The sequence below is a fragment of the Chanodichthys erythropterus genome, chromosome 24 (assembly GCF_024489055.1).
Source record: "Chanodichthys erythropterus isolate Z2021 chromosome 24, ASM2448905v1, whole genome shotgun sequence".
NCBI classification, from domain to species: domain Eukaryota; kingdom Metazoa; phylum Chordata; class Actinopteri; order Cypriniformes; family Xenocyprididae; genus Chanodichthys; species Chanodichthys erythropterus.
Genome location: NC_090244.1, coordinates 22633379 through 22655308, shown reverse-complemented (window position 1 = coordinate 22655308; position 21930 = coordinate 22633379). Strand labels below are relative to the sequence as shown.

The following is a 21930-nucleotide window of genomic DNA, read 5'->3' as shown; positions in this document are numbered from 1 at the left end:
TGCATTTCTTTCAGGTAGGCTAGCCTATGTTCACAAACCTGAAAGTTTTGTCTATTTAAGGGTTATTTATACATTTAACGCTGCATTAATAGTTTGTCCACAATCAACACATCTGCCTGATTTGATACTAATGAAATTTATGTCATATTATAATTTCAATCATTTTATTGTGCTATGCATTGCGTTTTGAACCATGGTAAAGATATTGGTTGGGCTGTCAATACAAGAAGAGGATCATTCCATGGACGCACATTCATGAACCACATTTTTAGACAGTTTTCTAAAGATGCATGGTTTATTTAAACTTTTTAAAATCAAAATACAGCATCAGCTACATAATGCTATTCTTACATCTACACTTACACAGGATAATACATCAATAAAAGTTTAAACCCTCGCTCTGTCCATATATTCTTGTTGAAGAAATTACAGTGGCTGTAGCATTTCTATCACAAAGAAGTGGCCGAATATTATTATTTAGCTAATAACATATTTTTAATCATGGTGGCTTTGATCGTGCTGTGCTGTCTAACAACAAAAATCAGCAGGCTTTTGTCGTCCTCTGCAGGCATTTGTTATAATATATAACGTATTAACAGTTCAGTAAAAAAAAAAAAAAAAAAAAAACTCTTGATGTGCTTAAATATATGCAGATTAGCTTGTTTTGGTTAATTTAGAAGAAATCTACAGATGCAAACAGACGGAGGGTAGTAGGCTTAAAACAAACACCATCTAAATGTGTAGGGCTAGGGTTAAGTTTTCTTTCCATTAGAGTAAAAGACATGGCAGCAAAAATGGACCTTAACATTGTAAAATTGTAAAATCTTAAAATTGTCCACTTCATGAAAGAAGTATTCCAATAACACCAAAAAATTACAACGATTTATTGATTTGTGCAAAATAAACAAATTATTAGTGAAACTATGTCCCTCTCCTTGGTCCAGTAATTTATTCTAAATATATATCTACTTGAAAATAGTTGGTGTTGACTTCTCTTGTGATAAACCTAGTGAAGAAGACCATGGTCTCTGTGTGAACTGATTATTTTGTAGAAATCTGTGGAGTATAAAACAATTGAGTGAGTATCAGGGAAGTCAAAGTTGTCTTAATATATTTAAGGGTTCATTATTTTTTAAATAAATAATTATGAAAAGTGCCCTTTTTTCCACTTGAGCCCCTGCCCCCCAAAATGTCTGTGCACGTCCCTGACTGCAACAGTTATCTATTACTGCTCTTACGAAACCTTTAATGCACTAAATGGATAATTTGCTTCAACTGAAACAAAATACAGACTTGACATTACTTCCTCCTGCCACATGCCTTAAAACAACAACAAAAGTCCAACAGCTTTGCATCCTTATGATAAGGATGCAAAGCTGGCAAACAGTATAACCCAGAATGAGTTAAGAAGCCAGGGGGGAGATGACAGTGGAAAGAGCCAATGGTGGGAGGAGCCAGGTAGTAACCCCATGGTGGAGCCATGATGCAGCGTTGATAGAGAGACCAGGCGTAACAGGTGGACAACTGACAGAGGTAGTCGAGGTGGAGCCAAAGTGCTGGAGGACTGAGGCAGAGCCGGAAAGAAAGAGGAGTCCAATGTAGCCGAAGGGGTGGAGGGCCGAGGTGCAAACGAAGGCCCGGATGTCTGTGCTGAAGGCAGAGCGACAACTGACCAAGGTGGATCCGGTGGGAAGAGGAAGCCCCTTGTAGCAGATGATGATCCCAGGTGGAGCCGAGGAGCGAGGATCCAGGGTAGAGCCGATTGGTCAACTGATCATGGTAGAGTGAGGTGCTTGGAGGTTCGAGGTGGAGTCTGAGAGTCGACCCACAGGGCAGAGCTGGCAAACAGGCAGCCCGAGGCGGATCCAAGCTGATCGGAGCTGATGAGCAGACCAAGCGAAGGAGTCGCAGAAGGGCTGAATGGAGCCAGCGGAGACAGGGCCAAAGAACTGCCATGACAGGGCTATATATACATGTTATTTTTAATCTCACAGTGTTATTTAATAAACTAAGATGTGGGCTATTTAATAAACTGAGCGTATTCATCTGTCAATATGAAACGCGACTTTGCCATTCTAATTAATGATCGAAAGAACGCGTATCGACCACCGTTATTGTAAAATATGCACGTATGTCCATTTAAACTCAATTTTGGTCAAATGTGGAATATATCATTACACTGGCAAGTATATGGTTACATGTAAAGATGCCGTACCAAGTATGACAACGCTACATTCAACTGCTTTTGAAATACGGTGGTTTTTTCACTTCCTGAAAAGTAACCGTTTTGGACATACGTGAGTTTGTCCAAAACATACGTGTAAGTTTTTGGAACCAGAATACCTCAAGTAAGCAAGGTTTTGGATTAATCAACCGAGAGTTCAGGGCATGTTTGACAGTAAGATAACCTTGCTTTCTCGAATACCCTGGTTACATTTATTCTAAAACATCTACAGCAGAAGTTTTTGTTGTTGTTGTTTTTTGCTTTGATAAGCTGACAATGACAATGTCATGTTTAGTTAGTTTCATTTTCATGGACTGTTTTTTCTTTGTTGCCGTCTGCCTGCCATGTTATTCATCAGTTGTCATGGTTACTCATTAGGTTAATAATTAGAGCACACCTGTTTAGCATTGAGTTTATTATCTTATGTATTTGAGACCTTCAGTTCTCTGTGTTTATTGTCGTGTTGAATGTGTTTCAGTACATGCTGTTTCTGTGTTCCTTTTTGTTATATTGTTGAATTAAAAGCTAATGCTACTGTTTATTTGAAACCTTCTTCTTCATCATCCTTTCTGGACCAGCCCCTGTCAGAACACTAGACCGCAAAAGAAGAAAATGGATTTTGCAGCGAAACTCATCGACTTAGCACATGAGAATCTTTCTATCTTGGAGTACTCTGCCCGCTTTAGTCAACTGGCTGCAAGATCCAACTTTGATGATGAGACAATAAAGCCTCTTTTACAGCCCCCTTGAGTTATCAGACATGGGAAAAGGAACCTAGAGAGGTCATCTTCCGCTGTCTGCTGTGCGCATACCCACAGCAGATGGCCACTGCAAAGTTGAAGACCACACTGACACCCACCACGGACCCTGAGCCAATGCCTGCAGTGGAACTAGAGCTTGAAGCCAAGTCTGTCCCAGATCTGAGTGTCACCGTCCAGTCTGACCAGGTTTGTGTGCCAACTTCTACATATGAACCGATGGGAAATAGAGAGGAGCTTGAGGGCAATGACAGCCTTCCTCCTCTGATTTCTCTCAGCCCAAAACCTTCATCACTACGGGTCCTGTCCAGCTCAAAGTCTGTTTCACTGCTGGTCCTGTGCAGCATAAAGTCCTCATCAGCACTTGTCCTATTTAGCACAAAGCCCTCATCACTGCTGGCCCTGCCCAGCTCCAAAGACCTTTCACTAATGATCCTGCCCTGCTTAAAAGCTGTATCACCACTGGTTCTACCGAACCTAAAAAACTCACTTTACCAGTTTTAAAATTTCAATATTGTTGAAGACACACCAGCCCTGCCTCCCTCTCCCACCTCCTCTGCCTTAATCAGTCAGTCCTTCAGCTCTGCCTTTACTGGTGCCCTTCAGTCCCTTGGCCCCACTGTTGGAACTATACTGTAAGTCGGTTCCACCTCAGATCTGCTGGGCACCAGCTCTGCCTTGGAATGTGGATCCCCTGGCTTCGCTTCAGGCCGCCATTCCCGTAAATCCACCTCGGCCCATCGACCATTCAGCTCCACCATACTCCCTCCTCCCTCTGGCTCCATCTTGCCTGCACAACGGCTTCTGGGCCTTTCACTGTCCTCCATCTCACCGCCTTCCCTCCGGATCCACCTTCGTCCTCTGTCACACTGGATTTGCCTCAGTTCACCAAAATCTTGGCTCCACCTCAGGTGCTCGTCGCTGTGGCTCTGCCTAGGCCTCTGGATCCTATGATGTCATCGAGGCCTGTCAAAACCTCAGCTTTGCCCAGGTCTCCAGAGCTCTTGGCTCCATTGCTGGCAGTTGGGCTGCTAAATCCACCCTGGCCATTGGCCTTTGTAGCACCTGTGCTCTGGGCTTCCACCTGCATCATCCTACCATCACCTCCTCCCTCATTTGTCCCACCATGTGATCCACACTGGTACTCTTATGCCACCTGTAATTGGGACCTCCATCTGCATTCATCTCCTCGCTGGCTCCTCCCACCATCTGATCCACCCTGGTACTCTTCTGACACCTGTAATTGGGACCTCCATTTGCCTCCACCTGCATTTATCTCCTCCCTGGATCCTCCCACCATTTGATCCACCAGGGTACTCTTCTGCCACCTTCTATGACACTCCCTTTTAAATGGACTGCCCTTTTTAATTTCTTTTATGGCATTAGGAGCCACCTTCTGTCATGTTTAGTTTTAGTTTAATTTTCATGGACTCTTATGTTTCTCTTTGTTGCCGTCTACCTATGTTCCTGTTTGAAAGTTATTCCTCAGTTGTCATTTTTACTCATTAGGTTTATAAGAGCACACCTGTTTTGCATTGAGTTCGTTATCTTGTATATTTAAGACCTTCTGTTCACTGTGTTGAACGTTGTTGTTGTTTTCATGTCTAGTTTTGATTTGGCTTTTAGCATGTTGCTATGCAGTTGCTAAGTCTGTCTGGTTTAGCAAACATCACCAGTAATGATATGACCATATACAAATGTTCATGTGTCATAAATTAGATTGATTGATTGGTTTCCCCTTAACACAATTTTATTATTCATTGTTGTATTATTATTATTATTACACCAGCTTACTCCGTATAAATGCTAAACTAAATTTAAATACAAATATTGTTCAGTGATTAGAAATACTATCATGTTAATATTGTGTGACATACAATACCATTAATCAAAATCAATAGCTGAAACACAGGCCTATAACCATGACATAAAATATTAACATTAACATTAATAATTAATTTTCATTCTCTGCACAATAAACAAATAAGATTCAAAGTGTTAAAATTCCATTGTGTTTGCATACCTGAGAGGAAGAGAAATAGTAGACGTTGTTTGCCAGTGACATCCTTGGGCTGGCAATCATTGATATATTCCAAACCCCACCTCTTTCTAGCCACTTTGAAGCTGTCGTCCAATCAACTGTGCCCTAAAGCTTTATGTGAAAGGCAGAGAAGCAGGAAGAGATGAGGAGAATGTAAACCCAACACCACCATCAGCACAAACAAACACACTCATGCAAGCGCTCATGCACACGTCAGAGAAGCTGTGAAGCTGGAAAAACAGCTCTGGAAAACACGTTACTGCAGAGGTTTCCTGTGCAAACACCAGTCGAAACAGGAACTGTAGGGGGAAATCACTGTGTTTTGATTGTAAACAAAGACTTTTTCTGTGTTTTTATTATTTTTTTGTTTACCAATCTTTGGAGTATCAGGAATTAATTATTCTTGGCAAGGTAAGGACATATTTTTTTTGTTTGGCTTGCTAGTCTGCTGACAGCCAGCGACGCAGGACGTGTGCTGGTTTTCCTCCTCTTATCTCTGTGTGTGGTGGACACAAAGAGATTATTTTATGTCATGTTTTTTGCTAATGGTCAGATTACTTATGTAAGACCTTTTTTACTAGTCAGATGCTTCATATTTCTCTTTAGAGATTTTTTGCCTTAAGCATCAAATGGGACAAAACAGGAATTTTGAAAATAACGTTCATGCTCATTTAATGAACCTCTTGTGACCATGGTGACGGCCCTGTCCTTCAAATTACTCGTGAAGATGAATGTCATGTGATTTGTTGCTTTGGCAACTGATCTCGACAGGCTTTGAACGTGAACATAACAAATCTCACTGAGATAAATATTTCAAAAGGGAGAAGCAGAATAATATTAAAAAAATTAATTAAAAAGTGAATAAAAGAATAAAAATAAAATAAAATACAACAAATAATAAATATATACAATAAAATTGTGCAAATTGCACCCGAAACAAATCTCACATGGTCATTTGTTTGTTTGTTTTAAAGGTTGAATGACTCCATGTTGGAAAACCATATGGAGAACGATGCCAACTCGGACAAATCAGAGAGGGAGACGCATGAAGACTCAGACAATGCGGCCAATGAGAATGGAGGCAGATTGACTGAGGAGAGTGATATAGACCAATCGGATGATGTGTGTCTCCAGGCAACAGCATTTGTTGAAGAAGCCTATGAAGAGATGGGAGAGGTGATAACTTAATATGGCTTTATCACAGTCTCTGTTTGGTCTGAATGAACTGCTTTGTCTATCCCGCACAAACTTAATTACGTTTCAGTTATGCAGTGATGCAACAAACATGGTTCCTGTGACTGAACACAAGCTAAAACAAAGAGAAATTGTACGTTAGCCAATTAAAATGTGCATTTTTCAGCTTAAATGTCATTTTAGGCCAGACTAAAATACTCATCTTTATTATAATTGAAATGATGCTTCATCTGGGGCATCATTTATAAAGATGTGCATAGAATGATCCTAACTGTGAATGTATAACAATTTCAGAAATTTAATGATTTATGAAACGTCCATATGCTCAAAAAATGTTCCGATATGCATCGCACTTTATAAATCACAATTCATCTTAAATCACAAAGCAGTTGCTCATTTACACCTATAATAATATTATTAATAATATTAAAGATGTTGAATTATTTAAATTACTGGTATACAGTATATGAGCATAAAATGTTCGTATACATGCTCTTCTCTTACTTTTGACATAAGATGAAATCCATGGAATCAGAATCAAATCCGCTTTTATGTGTGTTATAAATGAGACTCCTTGTCTAGAAAAAGCAGTTTACCTAGTGGTGGTCTACTTGTCTGGCTATCACCAGACCAATGCTCAATTTAAAACTGAACACTGGTCTGGGGAGTTTGCTATGTATTTCCTACTGCACAAGAGGCGTGATCAACGAGCATTATTCACGCAATTGGATAGTCCTTCAACCAATCAGATCAACGATCCGGGTGACGTACTTTTGCAGAGCGATTCGAAAACTCCAGACAGGCTTAGTTTGTATTGGTTTGTAGCATTGATCAGCGGTTTGCAGAAGCAGCAATGGCATCGAGCGATTTTTGCAGGTTGTGCAAAAAAAGATAAAAAAGTGAGTGATATTTACACCCAGTCGAGCGATTTGTTTGCTAAACTAAAGAAGTCATTTAGCATCATTGAGAGGTTAAAAGGAACTGGATTGACGGTCATGCGAGAGACGTCATCGTGTTATACCCGCCCAGAGCCATAGAAAGAGCTCTGTACCCGCCAATACCGAGCAAAGTAGATAAGCCAGTCTGTGATTGGTTCCCGCAAAAGTGTAACAGATGCAGCAGAAATGAATGTACGGGTTTCCAGACTGAGTTGCCGGGCGAAATCAAATCGCCGGCAGATCAGGCTGGGTTTACCCAGTCTAGTGGTCTGCCTCATGGTGGCAGCCATTTTGAGATCACATGACCAGCCAAATACAACTCACTTATTATTAATACCATAAACCCCCAATATTATGGTATTATTATTAACAAAAACATTTGTTAAACATTTTAAGTGATTCTAAAAATTTAAAACATTTTATGTGATTCTACTTCCACACCAATAGGGGTCAGTATAAAGTCTGCTGTTGTATTGCCCAATGAAGCATACAAAAAATTAATTGGTGTCAGTCAATAGACGGTGCATTCCAAACGGGATATATCGCCCTCCGAAGGGCACTTCGGAGTGAAAACATCATGGCTGCCATATTGAAGGGTCGTTCCAAACCAAAGTGCTCAAAACTGGCCACTTCAAAGGGCCATTTGGAATGAAGAATTTCGAAGGGTACAACTGATCGACACTTCGGGCCCCCATGATCCTTTGCACAGGGAAGTTGTTTGGTGTCACAGAATGGGTACAGGAGGCTCAGAGTTCGATTTTACCTGTATGTGTAGTATTTTTCTATACTACTGTAATATTTATATGAGTTAGATAATTTAAAGCTACCTTTATCAGTCCATTCAAATGTTTCAAATACAATATGGTGCAACAAACCAAAAATAAATAAATAACGTTAAACAAAAGGAGCAGCTTGCACAATATACTCGTTGTTCAGAGCGTACAAAATGTGCGACGAAGGCGCCTCCTTGATTGTCTTAAGATGATGCAGAAGTGCTTTCCAAAAGAAAGAGTTTGTTTGACCCCTTCATCCCTTCAAAGCTGTCACTCCGGAGGGTAAACCCTTTGAAGGGATTAGGGAATAGGGATGAGCCCTTCCGAATGGAGCGTAGGAAGAGTGGTGGAGATATGATGTAAATTTGTAGGCCAACAGGCAGTTAGCATAATACTGTTTTCCTCGACAAAAAACCTTTGACTTCGGGATGATGAAACCGGAAGTGTTAAAATGATAACTCACTTCCACGTTTTGGCCTCAAATTTTTGTCATACCTGCATGACTCTACAACACGAGCATTTTTTTTTTTTTTTTTTTACTAAAAGAACATGAATGACAATGGGTATCATTTACATTAACATTTATGCATTTATGCATTTCGCAGATGTTTTTATCCAAAACGCCTTACATTGCATTTAAAGTGTGTATATATATATATATATATATATATATATATATATATATATATATATATATATATATATATATATATATATATATATATATATATATATATATATATATATATTCTCTGTTGTCATCACAGGTTGGTGAGGCGTCCCAGGTCGAGACAGTCTCCGATGAGAATAAGGGTTTAATTTGGACTCTCCTGAAACAGCTGAGGCCAGGGATGGACCTGTCTAAAGTGGTTTTGCCAACGTTTATCCTGGAGCCACGTTCATTTCTGGACAAGCTCTCAGATTACTATTACCATGCTGACTTGCTGTCCCAGTAAGCATCACTACTGCAGCCAGCCGCACTTTACTAAATCTAGCATTTTTAGGTTTCACTGGGTTTGTTGGAGAAGAGATAATCATCATATATATTTTTTGTTTCAGGGCTGTGACGGAGGAGAGCCCATACTGCAGGATGAAGCAGGTCTTGCGCTGGTATCTGTCAGGATTCTACAAGAAACCAAAGGCAAGTTGGATGAATTGCTCATTTTTGGATTGAGATTTTTAGAATCATAAATCAGCTCACAGTAACCAGGTTTCCATACATGTATTTTTATGCACATTTTGGGATATCACATAAAAAAACTGTATGAAAACACCAAAATATACAGAATAAATCATTCAAAGGTTTTAGGGTCGGTACTTTTTTTTCCATTTTATGAAAAATACAGTAAAAACTAACATTTTGTGCAATATTATTACAATTTAAATGTATTTAATATACACTGCTCAAAAAATTAAAGAAACAGTTTTTAATCAGAGAATAGCATCAAGTCCGTTAAACTCCTGGGATATTGATCTGGTCAGTTAAGTAGCAGAGGGGGTTGTTAATCAGTTTCAGCTGCTTTGGTGTTAATGAAATTACCATAGGTGCACTAGATGGGCAACAATGAGTCGATCCCCAAAACAGGAACGGTTTTACCGGTGGAGGCCACTGACGTTTTTTCCCTACTCATCTTTTCTGACTGTTTTTCACTAGTTTTGCATTTGGCTAGGGTCAGTGTCTCTACTGGTAGCATGAGGCGATAACTGGACCCTACAGAGGTTGAACAGGCAGTCCAACTCCTCTAGGATGGCACATCAATACATGCCATTGCCAGAAGGTTTGCTGTGTCTCCCAGCACAGTCTCAAGAGCCTGGAGGAGATTCCACGAGTCAAGCAGTTACTCTAGGAGAGCTGGACAGGGCTGTAGAAGGTCCTTAACCCATCAGCAGGACCAGTGTCTGCTCCTTTGTGCAAGGAGGAACAGGATGAACACTGCCAGAGCCCTACAAAATGACCTCCAGCAGGCCACTGTTGTGAATGTCTCTCACCAAACAATCAGATAGAGACTTCATGAGGATGGCCTGAGGGGCCTGTGCATCCTCTAGAGGGCCCTGTGCTCACTGCCCGGCACCGTGGAGCTCGAATGGCATTTGCCATTGAACACCAGAATTGGCAGGTCATCCACTGGCGCCCTGTGCTTTTCACAGATGAGAGCAAATTCACACTGAGCACATGTGATAGACCTGAAAGGGTCTAGAGAAGCCGTGGAGAATGTTATGCTGCCTGTAACATCGTTCAGCATGACCGGTTTGGTGGTGGGTCAGTGATGGTCTGGGGAAGCACATCCATTGAAGGACGCACAGACCTCTACAGGCTAGACAATGGCACCCTGACTGCCATTAGGTATTGGGATGAAATCCTTGGACCCATTGTCAGACCCTACACTGGTGCAGTGGGTCCTGAGTTCCTTGTGGTGCACGACAATGCCCGGCCTCAAGTGGCGAGAGTATGCAGGCAGTTCCTGGAGGATGAAGGAATTGATACCATTGAATGGCCGCCACACTCACCTGACCTAAATCCAATAGAACACCTCTGGGACATTATGTTTTGGTCCATCCAATGCCGCCAGGTTGCACCTCAGACTGTCCAGGAGCTCAGTGATGCCCTGGTCCAGATCTGGGAGGAAATACCCCAGGACACCATCCGTCGTCTCATTAGGAGCTTCCCCCGACGTTGTCAGGCATGCATACAAGCATGTGGGGGCCATACAAACTACTGAGTACCATTTTGAGTTGCTGCAATGAAATTTCAGCAAAATGGACAAGTCTGCTGCATCATTTTTTCTCTTTGATTTCCAGGGTTTCAATGAATTCAGTCCTCTGTAGGTTGATAATTTTCATTTCCATCATTATCCATTCCATATCAGTATAGATATCCAGCATGATATTTTTCCCCATTGAGATCTGATGTGTTTTCAAAGTGTTCCTTTAATTTTTTTGAGCAGTGTATTTTTAAAATGTAATTTATTCCTGCGATGGTAAAGCTGAATTTTCAGCATCATTACTCCAGTCTTCAGTGCTGAGAAAGAAACATTTATTGAAATAGAATTCTTTTGTAACATTATAACTGTCCCTACTGTCACTTTTGATCAATTTAATGTGTCCTTGCTAAATAAAAATATTACTTTCTTTAGTCTTACTGATGTTCATTTGTATATCTTTCAGGGTCTGAAGAAACCATACAACCCTATTCTAGGAGAAATGTTTCGATGCTGTTGGCTTCATCCACAAACAGACAGCTGTACATTTTACATAGCAGAGCAGGTGAGACTTTAGAATTAAGTGGTTTTAAGAAGTGTTTGGACTAAGTCACACTTAAAGATATATGACATTGCATTAAGGTTAGTTCACCCAAAAATGAAAGAAATCGTCATAGATTACTTGCTCTTATGTTGTTCCAAACCCGTAAGACTTTCGTTCATCTTCGAAACACAAATGAAAATATTTTTGATTAAATCTAAGAGATTTTTGTCCCTCCATTGACAGTCCAATTAACTACCACTTTGATGCTTCAAAAAGTTCGTAAAACTAATCCATATGAATTTAATGGTTTAGTCCAAATTTTCTGAAGAGACTCGATCACTTTATATGATTAACAAATTAAATTAAAGCTTTTATTCACATATAAACATTGATCAGCGAACATAAACAGAAGCTCAACCGTACTTGCTTGACGCACGAGAACAAACCTCATTGGTTCTTGCAGAAGCTCAAATGTGCTGCATAACACGAGAATGAACCTCATTGGTTCTTGCATGTCAAGCAAAACATGCTTGAGCTTCCGTTTACCACAACTGATATGTGAGTTGATGAATGTTTATATGTGAATAAAATCCTAAATTAAATCCGTTCATCATATAAAGCATGCGCTATTATATAGTCTCTTCAGAAAATGACTAAACCACTCAATTCATGTGGATTAGTTTTACAATCTCTATATGAACATTTTGAAGCATCAAAGTGGTAGTTCTGTAGTCTGTCTATGGAGGGACAGAAATCTCTTGGATTTCATTAAAAATATCTTCATTTGTGTTTTGAAGATGAACGAAAATCATACAGGTTTGACTGAGTAAATTATCACAGAATCTTCATTTTTGGGTGAACTATCCCTTTGAATGCAATGTAACAAACCCATTGCCATTTTAAACCAATATACTGATATTAAAACAAGTTTCTGGACACTTTCTGTTAGTGAATCTTAATGTAGAGAATGGTGTTACTCTGCTAGGACGATTGTCTTGTGCAAACATTGTAAACATGACTACAATCTCTGCAATGGAAACCAATAAGCTCATCTGATAAGCAGTTGACTTTTGTACTTTCAGGTTTCTCATCACCCTCCTGTTTCAGCCTTCTACATCAGCAATAAGAAAGATGGATTCTGCATTAGTGGAAGCATTCTGGCCAAATCCAAATTTTATGGTATGTAAATTTCATGCTGCAGTTCAAATGCAGACATACAGTGGTTTTAATACACAACCTTTGCGATGCTGGTTATAACCTCAGTGTCATTTCTTAAAGGGAACTCGCTGTCTGCTATACTAGATGGAAAGGCCAGGCTCTTGCTTTTGCCCCGAGATGAAGAGTATATCATCACAATGCCGTACGCTCACTGTAAAGGTGATGGACTTCAATATGAAAGCTAAATTTCATAATTAAACCATGCTGAATTATGTCTTAAAGGAATAGTACACCTATAAATAATTATTTGTTATCATCAATGTAATACTTTTATCATTCTTTACTCACCATCATTTTATTCCAAAACCATATTATAGTATTTCAGTTATTTCTTGGAATGAAATTAAGGTGAGTAAATAATGAGAAAACTGTCAACGTTAATGTTTTCGTGAAACATTAATAAACAGAAATTGTGACTTTCTTACAGGTATTCTGTATGGTACAATGACTTTGGAGCTTGGCGGGAAAATCACAATTGAGTGTGAAAAAACACAATGTTATACAGAACTTGAATTCAAATTGAAGGTATTATGGAGTTCCAAACCTAGTCAATGCCAGCTTATTTATTTTTTTAATCATAATCTTACAACTTTTTCTCTGTACCAGCCTTTTCTTGGCAGCTCTTGCAATGTTAACCAGATTTCTGGAAAGATACGTATGGGGGAAGACGTTCTGGCTACAGTAGATGGGCACTGGGTAAGAGTATTTTCAGAACAGTCCACAACATTTCCTCAAAAATACCAAAATATTTTTTTTTAAATAAAATATAAAATAACATTTTATTCTAAAATAAAAATAAAATACATTTTAAGGGGTCATGGCATGGATTTTTTTTAAATATTTGAATGTTCCTTGAGGTTCACTTTAATGTTAATAAAGTTTTTTGCACTATATATATATATATGCGGAAAACCATTTACAGACAAATCATTATGAAATTGTTTGTAGGGCTGCCCCCAACTAAAGACTTTTCTAGTCGAATAGCAGTCGTTCATTTAAGCCATTAATCGAGTAGTCTCATGTTTATATTAATTTAATAACTTAAATATACTGGGGGCGGAATATCCCTCACGCTCAAGCGCACTCATGAAGCTTGCCGCAAAGCATTGGCAAAAGTAATGATTATGAATATGTCGGAAAAAAATAGCTCATTTATCGAAGTTTACTATTATAAAATAACATTTTAAGAATTGTTTATTAATAAACTAGTGTTTTCTGAGTCAGTGGCCAGCTGCAAAGATGAAATTGACAATGCTGACTTGTCATCTCCACAGTATAGTGGACACGCCTATAGAGAGAAATGCAACTTTCATGTGGATTACATAATCAGAGAGTATTTGTTTTCTTTTCAAATTGGTTTGTTTAAAAGTAGACATTTTCAGCTTTCTCTAAATATATTTCTCATGTCTGTGAGGCAAGTAACCTATACGCTGAGTTCCCTTTCAGTCGGTCACGTTCGACGTACGTCAGTAGTGACCGACGAATTGGGATATCGCTTAGAGAGCCCTATCATCTTCGTGTAAACTAAAACAAGCCAATGGAATTGGCGTGCGATATTTGCATAATGCGCACCGCCCCCGACAGGTGTATATAAATAGGAAGCAGATGCAATCGCACTCTGTCTTTCGCTTCGGAGCCATTCACTGGTGTCCTGTTTTAGAAGACTCCTTTCTTCGTTTGTTTTATTCTAAAACATTGCCTCAGAAGAGGATTTACAGCGAGCTTTCAGTGCTGGTGAAAGGGCACGTTCAGCGAGGTCGCGAGTCTCCGAGGAGCTGAGCTATAAGCTCGAAAACTGCTGTTTTCACAGCAACACAAAGAGCGTGTGCGTGTGTAGCGATTTGGGCCGGTTCCTCGGTGTGTCAGGGAGTGGTGTACCTGACACATCGCGTCGCTCCCTGGGTGCTTCAGCACGAGTGAGTTGACTTCCCCTTCTAAAAGAGCTTTACAGACGAACCCTGACAGTATGTCATTTCGTCTGTGCGTTAATGGGTGCGGTCGTTCCCTGGTCCCTGCTGATGGGCACAATCGTTGCATCTCGTGTTTGGGCATTCTGCACGCTGAAGCAGCTTTTGTGGATGGTTCATGTTCCCATTGCGGGAACATGACTATCGCGATGCTGAGGTCGAGACTCTCCTTCCTGAAGTCTCAGGAAGCGGGGGTCCCCTCTCCTATGCCGCGTACGACCGTTTTTTCCGGCCCCGGGAACCGGAATGACGGTACGGCGCTGTATAGGAAGGGTGACCGGAGGATTACGGTCAGGGCTTCCCCGCCGAGCGGAAACGCTCCTCGGGCCCCTGCCGCCTCATCAGCACCGCAACCCATCGTGCCACCGTTGGTTTCCGCTGGGCCCTCTACGGACTGTCCAGCCGTTACCTTTGGTGTGCCGGCGGCGGATCAGATGTCGATCGCTGCATCGGAAGGTGAGCCTGAGTCCTCGGGGGAGGATTCGGACGCGCTGCCGCCCGGGACGGTAGCGTTGCCCGAGTCGGATCCCGAGCTTACGGCTGTGCTCTCCCGGGCCGCCTTGTGCGTCGGGCTTGAGTGGAACCCTCCACCCTGTCCCGGCCCATCTCGGTTGGACGATTGGTACTTGGCGGGGGGTCGCGCTGGTCAAATCCAGCGTCCCCCCCCAATGCCTTTCTTCCCGGAAGTACACGATGAGGTGACCAGGTCTTGGCAAGCTCCGCTTGGGGCTCGTACAGGGCCTGGTCCCTCGTCCGCCTTCACCTCCCTGGACGGCGGGCTAGCCAGGGGGTACGCGAAGATCCCGCCAGTCGAGCGGTCTGTTGCGACGCAGTTGTGTCCAACGGCCGCTGGCTGGCGCGGTGAGCCCCCTGCTTGGGGAGCTGCGCGCTGCCACTGACCTTGCCCTCCGGGCAACGAAAGTGACAGCGCGTTCTGTTGGCCAGGCGATGTCTACTCTGGTAGCCCAGCAACGCCACCTCTGGCTGACCTTGGCAGACATGAGGGAGACCGACAAACATCGGTTCCTGGATTCCCCCGTGTCTCCGGTCGGCCTTTTCGGCGACGCGGTGGAGAGCTGTGCCCAACAGTCCTCCGCTGCACAGAAGCAGGCTGAGGCTATCAGACATGTCATGCCACGGCGGTCCGCTGCTGCCTCCACCCAGCCGCCCGTGGCTCAGCCTCAGCCCGCTCGTCGCCGAGGGCGCCCGCCTGCGTCTTCCTCCGCCCCTGCTAAGTTGGCAAAGCAGCAGCCTACACCAGCCAAACAGCAGGGTGCCGGGCGCGGACGTGGTGCCCAGCCCGTCTCTGCCAGCCAGGTGGCAAGCGGTCGGGGAAAACTCGGCCCTGAGACGGGCGACCTGGAGCGGAAGGTTCCTGCCCTTTGGGAGAGTATTCCATCTGCTCTCCCACCCCCGGAGGAGGGCCGGGGGGATTTTGTGGCGGCTGTCCATCTACCGCCGCTGGCTCTCCGGAGTCCAGCGGTACCCACTTTGCCACAAAAGGAGCAGTTTCCTCAAACTCCAGGTCACAACAGGGGGTGTCTGCCAGTGTGCCAGGCTCCGCCTCGCTGCTGTCAGCTCCCTCCCCATTCGCCAGCAGGTGGCAGTGTGATGGTGCAGACCGCGTCCCGTGCGCCGTCTCCCATGCACACTGCTGCCTCGCAGAGTCTGACCCCACTCCGGGCCGCCCCCAAGCCGTCCGGGTCGGGTCCCTCTCTGCCTTGCTGCCCCACCCCCGGTGCGTCTGTGGTGCCTTTGGTCCTGCTGGCTCAGTGTCTGGAAGCATGGAGCACGCTCCCCAGCCTGTCCAGTTGGCTCATTCGTACTATCAGACTCGGCTATGCGATTCAGTTCGCCCGGCGTTCCCCGGTCTTCAGGGCTGTCCACTTCACTCCGGTGTCGTTGGACAGTGCTCCTGTTCTCCGGGTGGAGATGGCTGTCCTCCTGGCGAAGGGCACAATCAAGCCGGTCCCTCCAGCCGATATGAAGTCGGGGTTTTACAGCCCCTACTTCATTGTACCGTAAAAGGGCGGTGGGCTACGGCCAATCCTGGACCGTCCCCAGGATTGGTTTGCAGCAATAGACCTGAAGGACGCATACTTTCATGTCTCGATTCTGCCTCGACACAGACCCTTCCTAGGTCGGTCTGCGTTCGAGGGTCGGGCATGTCAGTACAAAGTCCTACCCGACATGGTTGTAGCTCCCAACCGGTTGGGTCTTCAGGTCAACTGGGACAAGAGCAAACTCGCCCCCGGGTAGAGGATCTCTTGTTTCGGTCTCGAGCTAGACTCGGTCGCACGGACTGCGCGTCTCACCGAGGTGCGCGTCCAGTCGGTGTTGAACTGCCTGAGCTCGCTCAAGTGCAGGACAGCGGCTCCACTGAAAGATTTTCAGAGGCTCCTGGGGCATATGGCATCTGCAGCCGCGGTAACGCCGCTCGGATTGCTTCATATGAGACCGCTTCAACACTGGCTCCGCGGCTGGGTCCCGAGATGGGCGTGGCAGTGCGGCACGCTCCGTGTCCCCGTGACACCGAGCTGCCGTCGCACCCTTATCCGGTGGTTGGACCCTTCGTTCCTGTGGGCCGGAGTACCCCTCGAACGAGTGTCCAGGCACGCTGTGGTCTCCACAGATGTCTCTGCCACGGGATGGGGGGCCACGTACAACGGGCATGCAGTGACAGGTCTTTGGACGGGGCCTCAGCTGCATTGGCATACCAATTGCCTCGAGTTGCTAGCGGTTCGTCTTGCGCTGGCCCGCTTCAAGGAGCTGTTGTCAGGCAAGCACGTTCTAGTCCGCTCACTAAGCATTGCGGCCGTTGCGTACACCTACCGTCAAGGTGGTCTACGCTTCCGTCGCATGTTGCAACTCGCCCGCCATCTCTTGTTGTGGAGTCAGAAGGATCTGAGGTCCCTTCGGGCCACTCGTGTCTCAGGTGTGCTCAACCGTGCAGCCGACGAGCTGTCACGGCAGCATCTACTTGCGGGCGAGTGGCGGCTCCACCCCCAGGCGGTCCAGCTGATTTGGCAGCGTTTCGGCGAGGCCCAGGTAGTCCTGCTTGCCTCCCCGGAAACTGCCCTCCGCCAGTGGTTTTATTCCCTGACCGGCGGCACGCTCGGCACGGATGCCCTGGCACACAGCTGGCCCCCGGGTCTGCGCAAACATGCGTTTCCCCCAGTGAGCCTTCTCGCACAACTCATGTGCAAGGTCAGGGAGGACGGGGAGCAGGTTCTGTTAGTGGCTCCGTACTGGCCCACTCGGACCTGATTCTCAGACCTCATTCTCCTCGTGACAGCACCTCCCTGGCCGATTCCTCTGAGGAAGGACCCCCTGACTCAGAGACGGGGCACCCTGTGGCACCCGCGTCCCGATCTGTGGAACCTCCACGTGTGGTCCCTGGACGGGATGCGGAGGTTCTGAGTGATCTCCCGCAAGCGGTCGTAGACACCATCACTTCCGCTAGAGCTCCTTCCACTAGGAATCTCTACGCGCTGAAGTGGAACCTGTTCGTCGAATGGTGCGCCTCTCGCCGAGAGGACCCCCGATCATGTTCGGTCGGATCCGTGCTTTCCTTTCTGCAAGATGGGTTGGAGCGAAGGCTGTCTCCCTCCACCCTCAAGGTGTATGTTGCCGCCATTGCCGCACATCACCATGCAGTTGAGGGTAAGTCCCTGGGGAAACACGATCTGATCGTCAGATTCCTGAGGGGGCCAGGAGACTGAATCCTCCTCGCCCTTCCTCCGTACCCTCTTGGGATTTGACCCTGGTTCTCACAGCTCTCCGGGGTCATCCCTTCGAACCTTTGCAATCAGTCGACCTGAAACTAATGTCTCTTAAGACGGTTCTTCTGGTTGCATTGGCTTCCCTGAAGAGGGTAGGGGATCTGCATGCATTTTCGGTCGACGAAACGTGCCTAGAATTCGGGCCCGGTGCTTCTCACGTCATCCTGAGACCCCGGCCTGGATACGTGCCCAAGGTTCCTACCACTCCCTTCAGAGATCAGGTAGTGAACCTGCAAGCGCTGCTCTCGGAGGAGGCAGACCCAGCCCTAGCTTTGCTCTGTCCCGTCCGCGCTCTGCGCGTTTACGTGGACAGAACGCGAAGCTTCAGGACCTCAGATCAGCTCTTCATCTGTTACGGAGGCCAGCAGAAGGGAAAGGCTGTCTCCAAGCAGAGGATGGCCCACTGGATAGTGGATGCCATCGCCTTGGCGTACGAATCCCAGGGCGTGCCTTGCCCGCTCGGGTTGAGAGCCCACTCCACCAGAGGGGTGGCCTCTTCCTGGGCGCTGGCTCATGGCGCCTCGCTGACAGATATCTGTAGAGCTGCGGGCTGGGCGACACCTAACACGTTCGCTAGGTTTTATAGCCTACGTGTAGAGCCGGTATCCTCGCGTGTACTCGCATCCACTAGTCGGTAGACGTGTTGTACCCACTCTAAGTGTCGGCTTGCAATGCCATTCCCGCCACTGGCCGGATACGTGCATACTTTCACTCCAGTCGTGTTCCCCGCTTGGTGAACCCTGTCGAGTTCCTCCGCCTCCCCCTTCGGCTCGGACATTGCGGAGTGTCTGATGCCAGGCCTACATCCGTCGCTGACGCTGTCTGTTGGCTGGGGCCCATATGTCGTGACCCCTCTACGTGAGCGGTCCCATATGTGTATTTTCCACGGTTTAAAACTCCCTACGGGCCGAGTCCGTGTCTTTCCCTTAGCAGAGCCAGCTCTGCTGTCACCTGTCAGATGAGTCTCCCCCTAACCAGGTGGAGCCATCCCAGGGACTCCATATGCGTACTGCCCCTCCGGGCCAGTCCATATGTGCATTCCCACGTAAACTCCTCCCCCATTGGGTAGGTAGTGGTTTCCGCAGCGTCCCTTACGGGTTCGCTTCCCCAGTGTGTCTAGTTTACTTAGTGGGTAGTGGTTAGACAGCAGTAGACTCTCTCGGTGTAAGCTCGCCCCCTTCACCGCCAGCCGGTGCTATGGGCGGCTGAGCTTGTGCTGGGCACTGGAAGGGGTTTCGTAACTGTGGCGCTTTAGTTGGGATCCCAATTCGTCGGTCACTACTGACGTACGTCGAACGTGACCGACTGAAAGGGAACGTCTCGGTTACGTATGTAACCCTCGTTCCCTGAAGGAGGGAACAGAGACGTACGTCCCGTCGCCACAGTTTCTGTACCCTCGCTGTAGTGCGGACACCAGTTGTCTCCTCAGCGAAAAACAGAGTGCGATTGCATCTGCTTCCTATTTATATACACCTGTCGGGGGCGGTGCGCATTATGCAAATATCGCACGCCAATTCCATTGGCTTGTTTTAGTTTACACGAAGATGATAGGGCTCTCTAAGCGATATCCCAATTCGTCGGTCACTACTGACGTACGTCTCCGTTCCCTCCTTCAGGGAACGAGGGTTACATACGTAACCGAGACGTTTCGGTTCATTTATGGGACACGCTGCTGTTCAGGGAGACCGAGATGGCAAAAAGCGCATCCTGTTTGTTTTCATTATTTTACAAAGGCATTACATTTTGTTGTTATTGTGTGTTTACATAAATAAAAGTAGTTCTGAATTATGTATTACTCTTATTTGTATGACAAAAAATGACATATTTTATACATATACGTATTTTATTTATATTGTATTTTACTTCACTTTTATTTTAAAAAATGCAAGTGATCGCGCCGTTGCCTCCAAAGCTTGCAGTACTTTAGCTGCCTTCAACACTCTGCATGAACATTGGATATATAATAGCGCACATTTATCTAGGTTAACGTTAAAGCGAGCAGCCATGTAAAGTTGCTACTACTTGCATGTTTCAAATGATAAGCCATATTTGAGGTTGATGGATGATAGGCGAACGTTTGGATGTACTGCTCGACTGTAATTACCACAAGGGCCCACTGTTAAAGGGTTAGTTCACCCAAAAATATAAATTATGTCATTAATTACTCACCTTCATGTCGTTTCAAACCCGTAAGACATCATCTTTCATCTTCAGAACACAAATTAAGATATTTTTGATGAAATCTTAGAGGTTTTTTATCTCTTAGAAAGCAACGAAATTACCACATTCAAGGTCCAGAGAAGTAGTGAAGACATTGTTATAATAGTCAACGTGACTACATTTGTTCAACCTTAATGTTTCGAAGTGACGAGAATACTTTTGTGTGCAAAAACAAAACAAAAATACTGACTTTATTCAACAATTTTTCCCTGTCCCCTGTCATTAGTTGATGTAGCAAACACAGTGCAGAGCTTCCGTGTTCTACGTCAGAACGCCAACTCTGTGTTCACAACTTTTGTCCTGTTGTTGACAGACTCAAGCTCATGGAGTATGTCAGAAACTGAACGTGCATCTGTATACTGTGTCCACTGTAGACAATGTCAGTGATTATATTATATAGCGAGTTCTATTTTCTTTTGATGCAACGTGACACTGGCATGCATTGTAGGTAAATGTCAGCCGTTAAGCAACTGAATGCCAGTGGGCATGATGTAAATATTCGACATATGCAAAAGTATTTACCAGTGTGACATCACAGATCAAAATGAGCCATTTTCTGGAGCTTGATCAAATAAATGCTTTATAATTAGTAGGACATTTTAAGCTAGGAAACTTGCAGTGTGTTGAATGGTACAAAGATCTCTTACATGTCAAAAGATCAAGGCAAATATGATTTCTCATATCATGACCCCTTTAAATATGAACTATTTTTGGCTTGTTTCATCAGTAACTTACAGGAAGATGTGGCAAACTTAATCCTTCAGGTGTCTCTTCAATGATAAAACTTTATTGATCCCCAGGGTGAAATTGAGGCAAGCGCACAGGCTGCCTATCACAATGGCCGGAAACACATTATCTCACAGGCGTGTTTGAAATCCAAATCTTTCCCCAGGATAGTAAAGTGCACCTGACTGAGAAGAAGACGGGCCACCAGGAGGTGCTGTGGAACCCCAGTCCAGACATACGCAGGCAGAGGCTGAAGAGACAGGTGGTGCAGATGGACCAGCAGGAGGCGTTCGAGTCTCAGAGGTACAGAAACACAAATTCATGAACACATAAAAGGCTAAACAAAGAATGCTGCAAAATGCATTATCTATATGCAATTTTATTTGTGATTTACCATACATTTTTTTTTTTATGTATATTAGCTTATATTAATAAAAAATAATAATTTTATATAACTATTAAATATATTTATATTTTATAAATATTAAATATAATAATAATAATTCACATTTATAATGTTACTAAAGCTTTCTATTTCAGATAAACACTGTTCTTTTGAAGTTCCTATAAAAAATTATCAAAGAAACCTGAAAAAAATATGTTTTCATAATAATAAATGTTTCTTAAGCAGCAAACCAGCATATTAGAATCAATTTTGAAGGATCATGTGACCGAAGTCTAGAGTAATGATGCTGAAAATTCAGATTAAATTAAATTAGATTTTAAAATATATTCAAACAAACTCTAGTCTCTCCACAAACTCAAGCTCAGGTAAAACATGTACAATTATGAAATTATATATTAGCCATTTATATTTCGCTTGCAAAAATGTTGTCATTTACATGG

The 21930-nt window shown here is 44.3% G+C and overlaps 1 protein-coding gene across 3 annotated transcripts in view; it reads left to right on the top strand.

Annotated features, from left to right (window-relative positions):
• The window catches only part of osbpl5 (oxysterol binding protein-like 5), a 75573-nt gene that overhangs the window by 49196 nt on the left and 4447 nt on the right, over positions 1 to 21930 (top strand). For 2 of the 3 annotated variants that reach the window (XM_067380339.1, XM_067380337.1), the window contains 8 exons: positions 5998 to 6199; positions 8696 to 8880; positions 8988 to 9069; positions 11094 to 11192; positions 12254 to 12350; positions 12450 to 12548; positions 12817 to 13085; positions 21251 to 21387. In XM_067380339.1, coding sequence (XP_067236440.1) covers positions 5998 to 6199; positions 8696 to 8880; positions 8988 to 9069; positions 11094 to 11192; positions 12254 to 12350; positions 12450 to 12548; positions 12817 to 13085; positions 21251 to 21387 — 1170 coding nt within the window. The remainder of the gene's footprint in view (positions 1 to 5997; positions 6200 to 8695; positions 8881 to 8987; positions 9070 to 11093; positions 11193 to 12253; positions 12351 to 12449; positions 12549 to 12816; positions 13086 to 21250; positions 21388 to 21930) is intronic. The other variant, XM_067380338.1, reaches the window with a different exon arrangement.